Raw genomic sequence first — 16,878 nt, 5'->3', positions numbered from 1 at the left:
CCTAGTGTCTGAGCTCGCGTTAATCACCTGGCTGCCCAGAAAGCCGCCCAGCAACTTTGCCAGGCCCAGCGGCTGCACGACACTCCTGACACAGTCAAGTCGAAGCTGGTAGCTTGTAAGAGGAGGAAAACGGTCAGTGTCCGACGAGAGATGAAACCAACGAAACATGTATAGGATGGGAAATTCCGCTGCCATTTAAAACAATATTTCGGAAGTATCTAAACACAGGGACCTAGGACGAGGTTCACATTTTGTTAAATTACATACAGTCAGAGGAAAAAGACTAACAGGAAATACGTAAAAAAAAAAAAAAGTTCAAAGTCCAGTTTGGTGGCAAGTGTAACACAGGTGCATTCTATCTGCACAGAAAGTAGCAGGGTGGACACCTGCCCCGCCCGGGTATATGGGGGAGGTGACTCTCACCTCCCAAGTTCTCAACTGTATACAAGTATTCCTTTTTCTTTTCTTTTTCTTCCTTCCTTCCTTTCCTCCTTCCTTCCTTCCTTTTCTTTTTTTTCAGATTTTACTTTTTTATTTGTCAGAGAGATAGAGCAAGAGAGCACCAGCAGGGAGAGCGGCAGGCAGAGGCAGAGGGAGAAGCAGGCTCCTCACTGAGCAAGGAACCAGATATGGGACTCGATCCCAGGACCCCAGAATCATGAACTGAGCCGAAAGCAGATGCTTCACTGACTGAGTCACCCAGGTGTTATACAAGTGTTCCTTTTTCAACTAAAAGGTCAGTGAGTTTGGGGTTTTGTTTTTTTTTCTTAAGTTGACATTTTTGGAGGGAAAAGGATAATAACTTTTTTTTCCCCTTGGTAGAAGAATTAAGGGGCATTTAAAAAAAGTCTTTTTCTTTGTTTCTTCTATATCTCCAAATCATTATGTACTACTAAAATAAACACACACACACACACACACACACACACACACGATAAAACTGTCCCCCCAGCCCCATTCAGGAACTGAACAACTGAGTCCTAAAGCCATGAGAGGCAGAAAACCAGAGAGGATGGGGATGCGGGGGGTGGATGGCCCTGAGTGGGGCAGCAGAGCCCAAGCAGAGGGAGAGGACATAGCCTGGCGGTAGACTGGTGGAGGACACAAGAGCCCAGGAGGTGAAGACAGCTTCCTCGTATTTCAAAGCCTGCCCGGGAAGGGAGGGATCATCCCTGCGGGGGTGGGGGGGGGTGGGGGGGTGGGCAGCCAGGGTGCTCTGAGTGCAGGGGGTGGGAGGGTGAGGCGGCTTGTCAAGGAGCGTCAGCACCCAAAACCACCCGTGGGGGAGGTGTGGGGAGCAGAGACAGAAATCAGGGACACGCAGAGGGGTGGGCAAGCGGGCGAGTATAGGAGAGGCCATGGAAGCCTGCGTCTCACCGTGGGAGAAGGGACTTGCAAACAGGAAAAAGAAGAGGAGAAGGAGTTCACGGGTGTTATGGGGATCAGAGATGTGGGCGTGTGCTCGTAGTTTTCAAAATTCAGATAGAGGCAGAAACAAGCTTAGAACTAAGTGTGTATCTATACGAATTTGTGTTTAAGCAAACAGAGATGTAGCTTAGCTTGGGATCCTAAAATAAAGCATCACAGACCAGGTGGCTTAACCAGTGGGCGTTTCCTTCTCAGTTCCAGAGGCTGTGAATCCAAGGGTGAGCTGTGGCAGACCTGACTCCTGGTGAGGGCGCCCTTCTTGGCATGTGGACAGCCACCTTCTCAGCTCACCTGGCTTTTCCTCAGCATACCCAGGTGCAGACAGACAGATCTCTCACGTCTGGTGTAGATAAGGCCACTAATCCCATCCGGAGGGCTTCTCTCTACGGTCTCATCTAGCCCTAATTACCTCCCAAAGGCCCCATCTCCAAACATCATCACACTGGAGGGTAGGGGCTTCAACATATGAACACCAACATTCAGTCCACCAGATGTATAGGCGTGAACATATATCATATTTTATATTACATACCATGCCTCAATCCATATACAGGCACCACATGGGTTCCTTGCCCCCCGACAATGACGGGGCCTACCTCAGTAGCAAAGAGCCAAGCTATCACCCAAATCTTGGCTTTTACATAATTTTCTACTCTACGAAAGCCGGATTCCGTGCAGAAAATGGCCCTTTCCAGCTCTAGGAAGGGAAAGCACAAAATGAGCCTGGAGCGAAAAGCAAGGTGTGGTCAAAAGGACTGTCAGAAGGACACAAAAGACAGCTTGAGTGAGTTCTCACTGGGAACAGGGGACAATGGGCCATTGTGATGAAGACTAATAATCATGGGTTTTGGGGCACCTGGGTGGCTCAGTGGGTTGAGCCACTGCCTTCGGCTCAGGTCATGATCTCGGGGTCCTGGGATCGAGCCCTGCATCGGGCTCTCTGCTCAGCAGGGAGCCTGCTTCCTCCTCTGTCTCTCTGCCGGCCTCTCTGCCTGCTTGTGATCTCTCTCTGTCAAAATAATAATAATAATAATAATAATAATAATCATGGGTTTTAACCCTTAGATTCAAAGAGGAAGTATGATTTCATACTGATATAAGAAGTGAATAAATTGAAAGTTTGATACTGACTAGGAGGAACATAGTACCTTCCCACAAGTAATTATTAATTACTAGAGGGGAAAACGTCTCTGCCGTGAAGCCTAGCAGATGCCACCTTAATCCAGGTATCAAAGTGAAATCATCAGTAATGGGACAAACCAAAATTGCAGCCCATATGAGAGGATACGATGATACAGCACCATTTCTGTGATGTTCCTGCCAAAGATAGATAACCTGAATGGAATCAAACCCACCAGAAGGGACATTGGTCAAAGTAATTGGCCTGTCATCTTTTAAAGTGCCAAAATCACAAAAATCAAGGATAGGAAGAGGACAAAAGTGAAAACCCAATGCAACTCATAATTCTGAATGGGATGTTTTGGCTATGAAGGACATAGTTGAACTTGACTGAGGTCTGAGAGTTGGATGTCAGTAATATATGCATCTAATGTCCTGATTGTTGATGTTTGTATGGAGGAGAATGTCTTTATCTTCAGGAATTACACACTAAAGTATTGTAGGTGACTGGACATCAGGTTGGCAACTTATTCTCAAGAGGTTTAGGAAAAATATAATTCTTTGTAGTAAATATCCAACTTTTCTCTAAGTTTGTGATCCTTTCATAATTTAAAAATATTTTTAAAAAAACACAGTAAATTTGGGGTGCCTGGGTGGCTCAGTGGGTTAAGCCTCTGCCTTCGGCTCAGGTCATGATCTCAGGGTCCTGGAATCGAGCCCCATATTGGGCTCTCTGCTCAGTGGGGAGCCTGCTTTCCTCCCTCTCTCTCTGCCTGCCTCTCTGCCTACTTGTGATCTCTGTCTGTCAAATAAATAAATAAAATCTTAAAAAAAATTATAAAAAAATAATCTTGGGGTCCTGGGATCGAGTCCTGTGTTGGGCTCCCTGTTCAGCAGGGAGTTGGCTTCTCCCTCTGCTCCTTCCCTTGCTTGTGCTTTCTCTCTCTCAAATAAATAAATTACTTTAAAAAAAAAATATTCTCGGGGCACCTGGGTGGCTCAGTGGGTTAAAGCCTCTGCCTTCGGCTCAGGTCATGATCCCAGGGTCCTGGGATCGAGCCCCGCATTGGGCTCTCTGCTCAGCAAGTAGCCTGCTTCTGCCTCTCTCTCTGCCTGCCTCTCTGCCTACTTGTGATCTCTGTCTGTCAAATAAATAAATAAAATCTTAAAAAAAAAATTTCTCTCATCAAAAAACCCCACAAAAATAGTGTTTTCTATTTCTAAAACATAGAAAGTGTTTCTATGTACATATTTGAATTAAATACCCCTAAATATGTAATATATATGATTATATACTACATATTAACACACTGATAGCCTCAGAACATGCTACATGTGTAAACATGTAGTTCTGGGGCCTGGAGACAGACCTGGACCTCCTGGTGAGAAAACAGTGGCTGGCAAGCCCCTGCGGTTCCAGAGTTCTAGAGAGGTGGGCCGGTCTTGGGAGGGCCAGGTGACTGCAGCTGGAGGCTGGCCCCTGCTGTAGCACCTAGACACCCACCTCTGAAGGCTTCCAAAAATCCTAGAAAACTCAGAACTATCATAAATTCAAAATTTCCAACATTCTGTCCCATGGTCCTCAGAAGTCACTGAAATCCCAAAGATTCTCCTATTTCAGGATCCCCAACTCAGGACACAGATAGCCTCGTGCTCTTCCGGTGGCCTGAGGGGTTAGAGGCCAACAGCGAAGGATTTGCGTCCCAGCTCCACCCTGTTGGGGCTGTGCCTCTGGCACTTCACACTGAAGGGCAACTGCTTCTCCCAGGGCCATGGCAGGGGGTTGCTGAAAGCACAAAACCGGAAAGCCCCCACACCCTGAGTCAGGTAGATGACAAGGTCTAAGAACAGGAACTGTTTTTCTTTATCAGTTAAAAGTTCACATTTCTGGGATGCCTGGGATGACCAAGTGGCTCAGCTGGTCAAGCCGCTGTCTTCGGCTCAGGTCATGATCCCAGGGTCTGGGATTGAGCCCCGCATCCGGCTCCTTGTCAGCGGGGAGTCTGCTTCTCTCTCCACCTCTGCCTGCCAGTCTGCCTGCTTGTGCGCTCTCTCTTTCTTTCTGTCTCTGACAAATAAATAAATAAATAAAATCTTAAATTAAAAAAAGTTCACATCTCCTTGTTTTAGGTCTAGAAATGTGGCTGGCCATTTAGATAAAAGTGAGAAGCCTAGGCCTGGCTCCGAGGTGTGCTCTCTTTTCAGCCAGGAGCAACTTCTGACCCCAGCGAGGTTTTATGAGATCTGCTTTATGGTCCTAGACTTTCTTCTGGGACAGGGTGAGGTAAAGGTCAGTATCAGGGAAAGTGAAGCTGAAGGAAGACTTTTAAGGAGTGTCATTGTTCCGGGGCAGCTGGGTGGCGCAGCTGGTTGGGTGGCCGACTCTTGCTTTCGGCTCAGGTCATGATCTCAGGGTCCTGGGACCGAGCTCCGGGCCTCGTGCATCAGGCTCTGTGCTCAACGAGGAGTGTGCTTCTCTCTCTCCTTCTCCCTCTGCCCCTCCTCTCTCTTTCTCTCCCTTATCAATAAATAAATCTCAAAAAAAAAAAAAATAGAAGTGTCACTGTTCTAGTGAGATATCCTTATTCCTTCACATTGGCAAGAGTTTCTGGTCGAAAGTTTGAGCAAACCCAGTCCAGGTTCAACAATGGCTATGGAACAACAGTCTAGGAATGGCAGATAAAGAAGAAAGAGCTACAGTCCCAGCCCGAGAGCTCCCAGAATAGAGGGGAGGGAAGGTAGCGCCAGAGAGTTTCCATCCCTACACTCGTCTCGTCTTTGACCACCACCCCTGCGCCGGGCACTGGGTGAGGTCCTCGGGGTGGGGTGTGGCTTGGCCACAAACTCACGGTTTACCACAGGAGAGAGACAGAACACAGACACCTCCCAAGCCTCAGGATAAAGGTCTTCTACCAAAGCATTCCCTCACAGGAAACCTCGAGGAGGGAAACTATGAGAGGGTCCAGGAGACTGATAATCAGGAGACGTGGGACCCCAGGCAGGAGGCGGCACTGGGAGTGACACTGCAGACTGGATTCCAAGGGCTCGTGCGGGGCGTGGGGCAGGAGAACAGGATGAAGCTGGGTTGGATGGAAATTCAGACTTGGCGGTGGGCGGTGGGACACCATGGAAGGATTTCAGCAGTGTAACAAGACCTTCCGATTTGTATTCTAGAAGATCTAGGCACAAGGGGGATGGACTGGGTGTGGGCAAAACTGGCTATTATGGCTGTCCTAGGGAGAAATAATGGTGCCCTGAACTATGGTATTGGCAGGTGGGGTAGAGCGAGGGGGGCGATTTGGGGGTTTATTTGGAAGGCTGATGCTAGTGAGGACAGATGGCTCTGAGGGTCCTAGTCCAGGTAGGGGAGTGGGGGGGTGGGTGGGGCTGTTAACAGCAGCACAGGAAGAGCAGAGTTGACACAAGGGCAAAACAACGGTTTGGGGTTTATATTTTGAGGGGCCCTGCAGGTACCAATGTAGAAACGAGGGGTAGGTGCATCTTGGAAAGATGGGTCTGTGGCTGGGAAAAGAGCCAGGTACTCACTGCCTGAGATGGTGATTATTGGTCTCAAGGTTGGCGGCTGAATGATGAAGGTCGGTAGAAAGGAGGTGAGGGGACACAAAGCAGAGGGGTCAAGGGGTGGGGGGAGAGCCAGAAGCACGGCGGCGGGGAGACCAACCGGAGCAGGAGGCCCCAGACCGACGGGAGCGGCGCAAAGGCAAAAGGCACAGGCGCTAAGTGAAGATCCGCGCTGTGGGATGGGGGCCAGAGCCGGAAACGGGTCGCTGGTGACCCCTGACGCGAGTTCCAGGGGAGTTCCGGGGGCTGACGCGAGGCTTCAGTGGACGGAGACGTCTTGGAAGACGGGGCTGGGACAAGGAGGTGAAGGGGAAGAGGACAGATGAGGAAGGGCCGGAGGCAGTGGCTCGGGGATGACAGCAGGGTGGCTGGGGGCGGGCTGACTCTCCTGCGAGCTCTAGGAGGAGGCAGGAGGCGGGACCACTGTTGGGAGTGAGCAAAGAAGGGGAGAAGGAGGGAGCCGCTGAGAGAGCTTAAGCCCCAGGAGCGGGGTTCCCAGCCTCTGTGGAGGGCGAGCTAATAGGGAAGGAAGCTCTGGGAGTGAGCCTTATCCTTGGCACTTGCTGCCTGAGGGCACACCCATGCCCCAGTGTTGAAGAGGCCCAGGGTTCCCAGGTATGAATCACTCCAGCAGAGGCCTGGGCTCAGGTGCGGGGAGCAGGTGGCCTGAGGCGGCGCTGTGCAGGGGTGTGGCGTGGAGGGTGTGGGAGGGTGAGGGCTGGAGTCCGGGATGGGGCGGGGGTTGGGACAGTAGCTCTTGGGGATTCAGAGGAGCCCGCAGGGAGGCCCTGTGTGCTCCCAGCTCAGCACCCAGCAGAGGGGGTTACTCACTGCTGACTCAGACCCAGGTGCACATTTGCATGTTATTCATTTCAAGCCCAAATGAGCAGGAATATCGGGAGCATCTCACCCCCTTTCCAAACAGAACCACCCCAGATCTTCTGAGTGCGCCTGCTGCTGGGCTGAGTCTCTCTGACTTAGACATATTTCCTTTTTAAAGGGCTCTATTCAGTCAAGCCCACATGGCTGTCTGTGAAATTGAGCTGAGAAGGAAAAAAAAACCCACACACTCAGGAAGTTCATTTCCGCTCTAAAAATACAGAGGTCAATTTTAATTTCAGGTTAAGTGCTCCGAGCATAGCCTTCCCCCACTGTCAAGTATTATTTCTGTTTATCACCTATCTTCTCCTGCCAGAACGTAAGCCCCACGAGGACAGGAACACTCTTGGTAAGCCTGTGCCTAGAACGGAGCCTGACACACGACCGTTGTTTAAGAAACACATGAAATGATGACGACTCCGCTTGCAAGAACCTTCTCTGATGATTCCCAGCCTCAGCACCTCACCGCTGAGGAAAGGGAGATCGTGAGAGGTGGAACATTTCCCTGGGTTAATCAGATCGCAGGGAAGGGGGAAGCCTCCTGCCTTTTCAAGCTGGGCTTCCCACACGGTCGTGCTGTCGTTCAGAAACAGCTTCAGAGTTTATTAGGTGACTCCTCCCGTGAAACCGATTCCTGCTAACCCAACCCTGCCAAGGACATCCCTGACACGAGAAGACAAATGTACTGATTTCCACTCAAACATAAACAGCTTCCAAGGAGCTGAAACACTCTGGCCAGCTGGCCAGCCTAGTCCGTCCCCGGGAGGACAGGGTCACTCACAAAGCCAAATGTCCCTCAGGGTGGCCAGAAGCCGGCACAGCCGAGTACACTCCAGGAGCCCGTGCGCCAGCTCCGCGAACTGGACACACAGAAGACCTGTTGCCGGTGGCCTGTCGGGGTCCCTGCAGCCCACTCCCCAGCTCTCCGAGAGAGCCAGCCACCAGCCTGCAGTCTCCTTCCACCCTTCCAGCTCCTCCTTTTAGGAAAAAGACTTGAGCGGCTGAATGGGGCTCCTTCATTCCAACTCTGCACACAGTGTTCCTCCGGTCTCTCTGGTAATTGTGTCTTGTTGACACGGGGAGACCTGACATCCAGCGGGAAGTCACCTTGCAACGACTCTGACCACACCATCGGAGGAAGGCCACCGCTCAGGGAATTGGGCCTGTGTCTGGGCTGCTGCTGGCTTGAGCCGCTGTGTGTGTGGGGGGTGTACCTGTCCCCACGGAGACCTCAATTTTGGCTGTCTGTGTTATACGTCTGTTGCCCACAGCTAGAGGGTTTGGGCTTCAAACTACGGGGGAAGTCTGATGAGTGAATAGTTGTCAAAGTCACTTTGGGGAGGGAACACACCTGGGGTTCAGTCAGTCAGCGTCCCTGCTTGTAAATGGACGGCCCGAGAATCAGAGAAGAATCCAGGTGTCCATGAGTTTCTTTGCTAACTGGAGTCCCTTAACTGTTCATACAGATCGAGGCATGACTTTGCTTTTTTCTACTACTCAGTAGCTTATTTTTAAGCAGAACAGGGGGAAAAAAAAAAAAAGAAAGAAAGAAATCCAATTCCCAATGCCTGGGCCAGAGCCAAACAACCACTAACAAAACAGCTGTTAACGTGGCCGACACTCATTCCCGTTAGCTGTTTTAGTTAAGCTCAAGGACTGGCAGGAGAGAAATTCTGGCCAGTTCTGCACGGAAAACCGTGGCAAGAGGTAGTCACCGAAGGCAGCAGCAGATGTCACGGAGCACAGAGCAGAAGCTACCAGGGGCCTTGCCGTCTCAAAGCTAAGCAAAAAAGCTGATAAATACTCAGCCACGCCAACTGCCTGTATTACACCGAAAGCAGCTCAGGAAGCCAGAGGAGTGTAGAAGTTTCTTTAATTAGCAGTTTTCCATTCTCTTAAGCCACAGATCCGTCAGCCCAGGTCACTGCCCTCCACACGGCGTGCCAATAAGGCGAACGTGTAAATGCACGGTCAGCAGCCACCATGTAGACTGCTGGGTCCTAGGAGTCCAAGTGACTCCCACGGCTCGCAGAGCTGGGAGCTAGTGAGTGGCTGCGAGCTGACTGCTCAATCCCTTTGATTACAGCACGGAGTAGTGGCTCCCCGGATAGACTCTCAGGTCACGCGAGCGTGGGGCCAAAGAGATGGTTAGTTGTCATAGCCACTCTGAACCTGTTTCCCCGTCTGTTAAGCAGGGGTAATGGCGCTTAACTCACTGGTTGTTGGAAAAATGACGTGTGATATTACATGCAAAGCCTTCGGCACATAGCATCATAGTACACGGTGAATGCTCAGAGAACCTGAGCTGTGAGCAGTCCTCCCAGCCCGTGAAACCCCAGAGAGCTGCTGTTGGCTCTCGTCCTGTTGTCCTGTAAATTTCTCCATCTCATAGCCATACCTATGAGAAAGTGACTTTGTGGGGTGCTTGGGTGGCTCAGTCGGTTAAGTGTCCAACTCTTGGATTCAACTCGGGTCATGATCTCTGCAAGGGGGTGCGGAATGGAGCCCCGCATCGGGCTCAAGATTCTCTCTCTCCCTTTCCCTTTGCCCCCCTCTCTCTCAAATAAAATATTTAAAAAGAAAAGTAACTTTTCAAAAAAATAAAAAAGAAAAGAAAAGAAAAAGGGGCGCCTGGGTGGCTCAGTGGGTTAAAGCCTCTGCTTTTGGCTCAGGTCATGATCCCAGGGTCCTGGGATCGAGCCCTGCATCTGGCTCTCTGCTCATAAGGGAGCCTGCTTCCTCCTCTCTCTGTCTGCCTCTGCCTACATGTGATTTCTGCCAAATAAATAAAATCTTAAAACAAATTTTAAAAAAAGAGAAAGAAAAGTAAGTTTGCAAGTAGGACTTCTGGAAAAGAAAAGCTTTTATGGAAGGTTATTAGGCTTTAAGTAACTTCATCAAGTTGTGACTCTGCACACCCCCCAGACATCCCAAATTTGGGGGTGGGAGTCTACACGTTACTCCACCTTAGAAAGCACTGCTTTATTCCATAGCATTATTTTCATTATTAGCTAAAATCCACTAATTAAACTTTCTCTCAATCTCCCTTATAAGGCAATACAGACTTGGTAAGGTGTTTTCCCTAAAGCAACATTTAGGAATATGCTGGTCTGGACGCGCATTAATGCAATCACTCCCATGTCCCGTCTTTCCATCTTCAGATCAAATAGCAACAGCTGTGCCAAAGAGCGGTGTACCCTGTAAGGTTTCCTAAGATTCAAGCGTGCTCTGTTTTCTAGGGTAGGGGATGGGCTGAGCTGTTCCGGGTTTTTCCATCATGTAAGCATTCTGTTTTGTTTGTAGAGGGTGGGTACTGGATGACCAGGAGAAAACGGCTCCAGCCCCGGAGCCAACTGGCAGCAGAGAGCTAACGAGGCAGGATCCGAAGCAAAAGCAACGAGAATCCTGACTCCGGATTTCGCTAACTATGGTCTCTGGGAAAGCTCACATGCCTGAGCTTCAGCTTCATCCAGGTAATGGGGATGATGGTCCTCACATCATAGGACTGGTCCAAATGAGCCGACCACACCCACGAGAGACCCCACTAGGCAGACTGCTTCAGCCGGAGGAGTCTGCTTGCCCCTCCCCCACTCGCTGTGCACACAGCTGTCCGAGCTGCGCCCTCTTCCTTACTCCAACACACGCAGGCTCCTGCCCTGTCCTCAGCATCCTTCCATGCTCCCCGCTTCCACGACACTGGGTCACATTTCCTACCATTCCGGGCCCTGTGAAGGAACCAGCCTTCTTTCCTCGCGGGGATTAAGGAATGGGCCGTACATCCCACACCAACAACTTTCTATGCAACAGACTTGGAAGTTAGTTTAAAAATTGATTACAGGGTGGTGGGGCTATTGTGGAGGGGGGAGGGATGAGCAGGTGGCACACAGAATTATTTAAGGACAGTGAAACTGGTGTGTGTGATACTAATGGCCTGGCGGACACATGCCATTATACGTTTGTCCGATCCCATGGAATGTACAAGAGCGAACCCTTGTACAGACCGTGAACTCTGGGTGACAGTGACGCATCCGTGCAGGCTACAGGCCATCACTTTCACAAATGTACCCTCGGCGGGTGGGGGGGCACCGATAGCAGGGGGTTATGCAGGTGTATGGATGGGGATGATGGGGAATCTCTGTACCTTCTGTAACTTTTTTTTTTTCAAGATTATTTATTTGTCAGAGAGAGAGAGCACAAGCAGAGGGACACGCAGGCAGAGGCGGAAGCAGGGTCCCCACTGAGCAGGGAGCCCAATGTGGGACTTAATCCCAGGACCCTGGGATTATGACCCAAGCCAAAGGCAGATGCCTAACTGACTGAGCCACCCAGGTGTCCCACCTTCTACATCTTCTTTAAAAAAAAAAAAAAATGTATTTACTTATTTCAGAGGAGGGGGAAGGGACAGAGGGAGAGAGAGAATCTCGAGCAGACTCCCCACTGAGCACAGAGCCCAATGCAGGACTCAATCTCACAACCCTGAGATCATGACCTGAGCAGAAAATCAAGGGTGGAATACTTAACCAACTGAGCCACCCAGGTGCCCTGGAAATCTCTGGACCTTCTGATCAAGTTTGCTGTGAACCTAAAACTCTTGTAAAAAATAAAATCCATTAAAAGATTTATTACACACGTGCCCACACGCACACACTTGCTACTGAGATGCACCATGACAAATATAGAAATTTAAGAAATCGAACTCTTTATTGAACATCAAAGCTAACATCAAATGTTTATTTAAAAAAATAATGGCACCTGCTTTGAAGGGGGTGATGATCTACATGGGATTTACAACTGTAGGCTGACGTGGGACTACACAGTATCTCACAAAATTGAAATTCTGCAAAAGACCTCACAACAAACATTTCTAGTTTCCATTTTCGGAACTGCTAACTACTGCCTAAACATATCTTAAACACAGAGCACATTTTGTTGAAACATTTCTCTTAGGACAAAGACAGGAGACATGTTTTAAATAAATTAAAATGGTAACACATAAACTATTCCTAAAACAATCAAGGTACATTACTTTCCAGCTTCTTATAAACAAAGGATTGCACTGACTTTAGAAAATTATAGGTTAGATCTGCTTTGTATCTTTTGGGTTACCAAACTCGTGTTAACTGTACCTTTTAGCTTCTTAACTACTTTTGATGTAAATAGACCAATATCATTCCTTTCAGTGATTAATCTTTTTAGACTAACTCCTTCCTTAACACATGGGCTAAACTTTTTGAAACACCTCTCTCCAGATAAAGTTCTGAATTTTAAATAACGCCATCTCACTCTTCCCCGGCTCACTCCTCAAAATTATAAAAATATGCAAAACAGGTTGTTGAATCACACGTTTTCATATTATTAAGCACCTTGAAATGCTTTTCCAAACCAATGCAACTATACTTAGATTCAACACAAAGATGTTCCTCTTTGATGCAAAACAATTTGGAATTTAAAATCCAACCCCAAAGGACACAAATAATTAAGTGCCCAAGGGAATCCAATTCCCGTCACTGTTATCGATCCTATAATTAAACCTGATATGCTGGAGAAATGGCAGGGCAATCAACATACCTAACAGGGCAATATTTCCATGAAAACAAGAGTGATAAAGCAGAGGGGCTGAGGTCCCATGGATGCTAATTGATTGATGGGGTAACTGCATTATGGGGGAAGGGGTGGGGAGTTTCAGAGAATCTCTCAATAGCTCACCATGATCACAGAAGCAAAACCACTAATGGTACATGTCAAAAACTTGGGACTGATCCCATTCTCTGCACAAAACCAGCAATGGAGTACTTTTATTTACTGCTTCATTGCGGTTTGAATTGGGGGGGGGGGTAGGATGTTTTGTTCTGGCTCCATCATACTCAAAACCAAGCTGGAGTAACCAATTTAAAGCCCACAGAAGAGTATTTTTGGGTTTCTGTTTTGTCCCCAGCAAACTATCATTATCTTGGTGATCATGAAAACAGTATGTCACCAAAAAATCCTGTGCTAGAATGCAATGTCCAGTTCGCTAAGGGAGCAGGTGTCTGCCCACCTCACGACTGAGTCTGTCCTCAGGTATGTACAAGAGGTTTCCTACCAACAAAGGATGGGGGGAAAAATTAGTTGACTTAAATGTAAATGACCAATTCCAGGATATGTCCTAGCTGGATCACAATTTTTAATTGAATAATTTATAAAATTTTATTTACTCCCTTTACGCAGGCAAGAAAACACACAACGGGAGGGTTTATTTCCTTAAGAAGAGAACGGTAAACTGCAGCGAGTAAAGAAAGGTCTCCTTGGAGTATATCAGCTTATTAAAAAGCTTCATGAACTTTCAACAAGACTCAAAAATAAATATGCCATGTAGGTTGAGCATATCCAGGTGAAAATAAGATTATCTGACATCTAATGAGAACCACTGGAAATACAAATTCTGTGCAAAGAAGTCATGATCAGGTGGGATGATTTAGACCCTAGAACATTTCAGAACAGAGCCAGTTTCTAGCAGCTTCTGTTCCCAGCTCCAGACAGGAGGGGGTGGAGTGTGCCGCTTTCCATTTTCTTCCCTGCTTCTCCCAGTGGGGAGGAGACACGCTGCCTCCTCCCCACTGGTTTGGAAGCGTCAGGGAAGCGTCTGGAAAGGTCTGGGAAGCATCAAAGCCAGTGATGAGCAGAGTATGGCAGCTTGCGGGTTAGCCGCCTCCCTCACTCGCTCTAAACAAACAGCGGCAGCAACCTCCGCTGCAAGCCCTGGCATGTCCAGAGGGCCTCAGAAAGATTCACAGACATGAAGGGTGCCCACCAGGGTCCAGCTTGATCCAAGGGAAGGGGCAGCCAGCCCTCGGCCAAATGAAGCCTGATGCCTACAGGCAATGGGGAATGCTGGCCATTAAAATGTAGAAGCAAAAGGAAGCACACCATTTTCTCTCCCTCTCTTCCCTGGATCTGGAACTCTTTTGTCCCCTGGATTCGATGGCTCACAGTGTATTTACAGCCAACTTGGCAGAACAAGGGAGGGTCTGACAGTGGAAGGGGACACAGCCATGAGATGGGGGTGGGGCTGGGAGCTCCTTCGTCCCTGAGTCCACAATCCGTACAGCCAAAGATGTCATCGAGTGATGCCTACTGTTTGAAAAAGCTTGAGTCCAGAATTAGATAGTGGGGAGAGTTGCATAAATTTGGGAATTTACTAAAACCACTGAACTGTAAAGTTAAAAAAAGATGAAGAAGAAAGCTTGAGTTGTCTGAGTCTCACACACACTGGACTTGGACCAAATGCTCGACTATTCCATTCTCTCAAACCACGGCACACTGTCACATTTTTTTCAGGAGTTTCCCTAAGAGCAGCTGTTCGCAAAATATTGCACTTAATTTAAATCCAGGCGATTCGATGTTTTCTGGAAGAAAATGTACACTAACATACATCTCCACGCCTTCAGATAACAGAGCGGATGGTGGGAGGAGGGACTGAACAGCAGTTTCCATTAAAACCTTCTATCTTCGTCTTCGTTAGGTGCAGAGAGAAAAAGATTTAAAGGGAAGTATCAGCTGAGAGAAAAAGATTTAAAGGAGAGTGTATCTGGGCCGAAAGTAGTAAGCAGCATCACCCAAACAGGCAGAAGATGTTAACTTCTGAAGGCTTTCACCTCAGGGGAAGAAGCACGGCCACTCCCTTCCCGTGGCATCTCAGTGAGCCCCTACAACACCATGGACAACCTCGGTGCAGACACTGGATCTAATTCATCAGACAGCGGCTGGTCTCAGCGGGCGTCCTCAGAAGACCTTCTCGGTCTTCATCTGACTGCCACCCCCGAGACCACACGCCCTGTTTTCCTCCCGCTTCCAGTGCCCCTACCTCAGTGCATTTCACCTCACACGGTACAATTCTGTCGTCCTTCTTAAAGGGGGAGAAAAAAACCCCCCAACACGAGCATCACTGGTGTTCACCTGCGTGGTAAGCTTTACAACCCTCCCCAGGCCGAGGAGTAAAGTGAACCACACCCCCACGGGGGGTTATCACAATCAAGACTCAGCGCAGCGCAAACCTCCGGAGCCTACACTCCCGCTCGAGCCACAGTCTGATGTGGGATCTGGAAGCATTTCTACGTGCTTAAAGGCCAGGCACTCGAGAGCCTTCTACTTGAGATAGAATTGGGCGTGCGGCTTCCTGGGTGTAAGGAGGCGAAAACCCCACTCTTGGATCTTCCTGTCTTACCATTTAAAGTGCAAGAAAACACCTAAGTTAGACTTCCACGGATAGACAAACGTGCTGTAAGATGTCCACGTTGTGGCAAGCCCCGCACAATGGACCACTGAGGACAAGGGGAACACCTGAGACCCGGCGTTATCCGGGAACCAGCGCAATGGATTACACAGGATCTACTGTACCTCTGTAGGCCACAAGTGTTCCCCGTGGCCAACGCCCACACTTTGTCCCCTGCCCAAGTCCTGCCACAGCCTTGCTGCTTACGGGACTTGGGGAGAACACCACCACCAGTGACTATGAAGCTCAATTTTGACAGAAACTTAAGGGAGACAGAGACTTAACACCCCATTTCTTGTGGGTCATTAATCACACCAAACGCTCAAGGACCACAGGTTTACCATGTTGGGCTAGTCAGGTGGGCAGGAAATCTGGTCTCATTAAGGCAGTGAGCGACGTGGGGCGAGCTTGGCAACAGGTCCACGTTCACCAAGCACAGGGGCTGAGCCGGCAGCGGCTGCGGCGTGAGGAGGCCTGGAGATATTTACAACGCGCGGCCCAGGCCTGGTGGGCTCTAGTCAGCACAACGGTTCGCTTTCAGATTTGGTGGTAATGCACAGAGTTTTCCTTAACACAGAAACATGAGTGAACATGAAGACAGGCACCGGTGGCTTCATCTGGGTATTATGATCCTTTCTATGGCACACACGATATGGTCCCAGTTTTTACAAAATATTGCGAGAAGAGTCACGGCGAAGAAGGTGCCGAGGATGTGGAAGCGGCTCTTCATCATGGGCGAGACAAATTTGGCAATGGTCGACACGCACACGAGGATGACGGTCATGAAGGCCAGGATCACGTTGATGCACTTTCCCAGGAGGACCTTGGCGTTCACGGTGTCTGTCTGCAGAACCTGCTGCTCCTGCTGGTGCAGCTCCAGCTTGGAGATGCGCGTCTGGCAGGACTCGAGGGCCTCCTGCGGACAAGAGGGAGAGCGGGGTCAGACGCTGGTGGGCTCAAGGGCTGCGGGGGAGCGCATGCACGAACAGGTACCAAGGCTCATTTACGCTGTTGTTCTTGGCAGAAAGAGCATGTGTACACAACCATAAAATACCACACATGGGGGTTTTACAGCTGAGTATTTTGAGTCTATTTGTATCTGAGATAAAGTACGTAAAATACTAGCATCTGTTGGTCTCCTCGGGGTCAAAGGAGAGGAGTGGTGGGGTTCCGGTTTGGGACAGTGGGCGACCTGCAGCCACAGAGCACTCCAGAGGATGAAGGGAGAATAGACGGGGACAGGAATGATGGGGCATCTCTGCTTTCACCTGCTCTTTGAATGCTATTATTCAGGACACCGTCCAAGGCTACACGTTCTCCCTAGATCTTGTTCTTTCCAACACTTCAATTACAAAGTCACAGCTGAGTCCACGTACCTCTCTGGTTCTTAAGATCAACTCAAGTATCTACATACCTCCCTGATAGCTCCATCTGAGACAGCGAACGAGAGAGAGCGAGCACGGGGGGGGGAGCAGAGGGAAAGGGAGAAGCAGACTCCCCGTTGACCACGGAGCCCAATGTGGGGCTCGTTCCCAGGACCCCAGAATCGTGACCTGAGCCGAAGGCAGACCCTTCACCAACTGAGCCACCCAGGCGCCCCTCTCCATCTGAGCTTCTTA

General features: G+C 49.3%; 1 protein-coding gene across 10 annotated transcripts in view; it reads right to left on the bottom strand.

The window, feature by feature from the left end:
* Nucleotides 1-11,686: 11,686 nt before the first annotated feature.
* The window catches only part of TMCC3 (transmembrane and coiled-coil domain family 3), a 223,712-nt gene continuing 218,520 nt past the window's right edge, over nt 11,687-16,878 (bottom strand). For all 10 annotated transcript variants that reach the window (XM_045084839.1, XM_004748537.3, XM_045084840.1 and 7 more), the window contains one exon: nt 11,687-16,175. In XM_045084839.1, coding sequence (XP_044940774.1) covers nt 15,873-16,175 — 303 coding nt within the window. In that variant the 3' untranslated portion in view covers nt 11,687-15,872. The remainder of the gene's footprint in view (nt 16,176-16,878) is intronic.

Source organism: Mustela putorius, unplaced genomic scaffold (assembly GCF_011764305.1).
Source record: "Mustela putorius furo isolate JIRA1106 unplaced genomic scaffold, ASM1176430v1.1 tig00000788_pilon_pilon_pilon, whole genome shotgun sequence".
In the NCBI taxonomy this organism is placed as follows: domain Eukaryota; kingdom Metazoa; phylum Chordata; class Mammalia; order Carnivora; family Mustelidae; genus Mustela; species Mustela putorius.
Note: the sequence above shows the minus strand (reverse complement) of the source record. Positions and strands in the feature narration are given on the sequence as shown.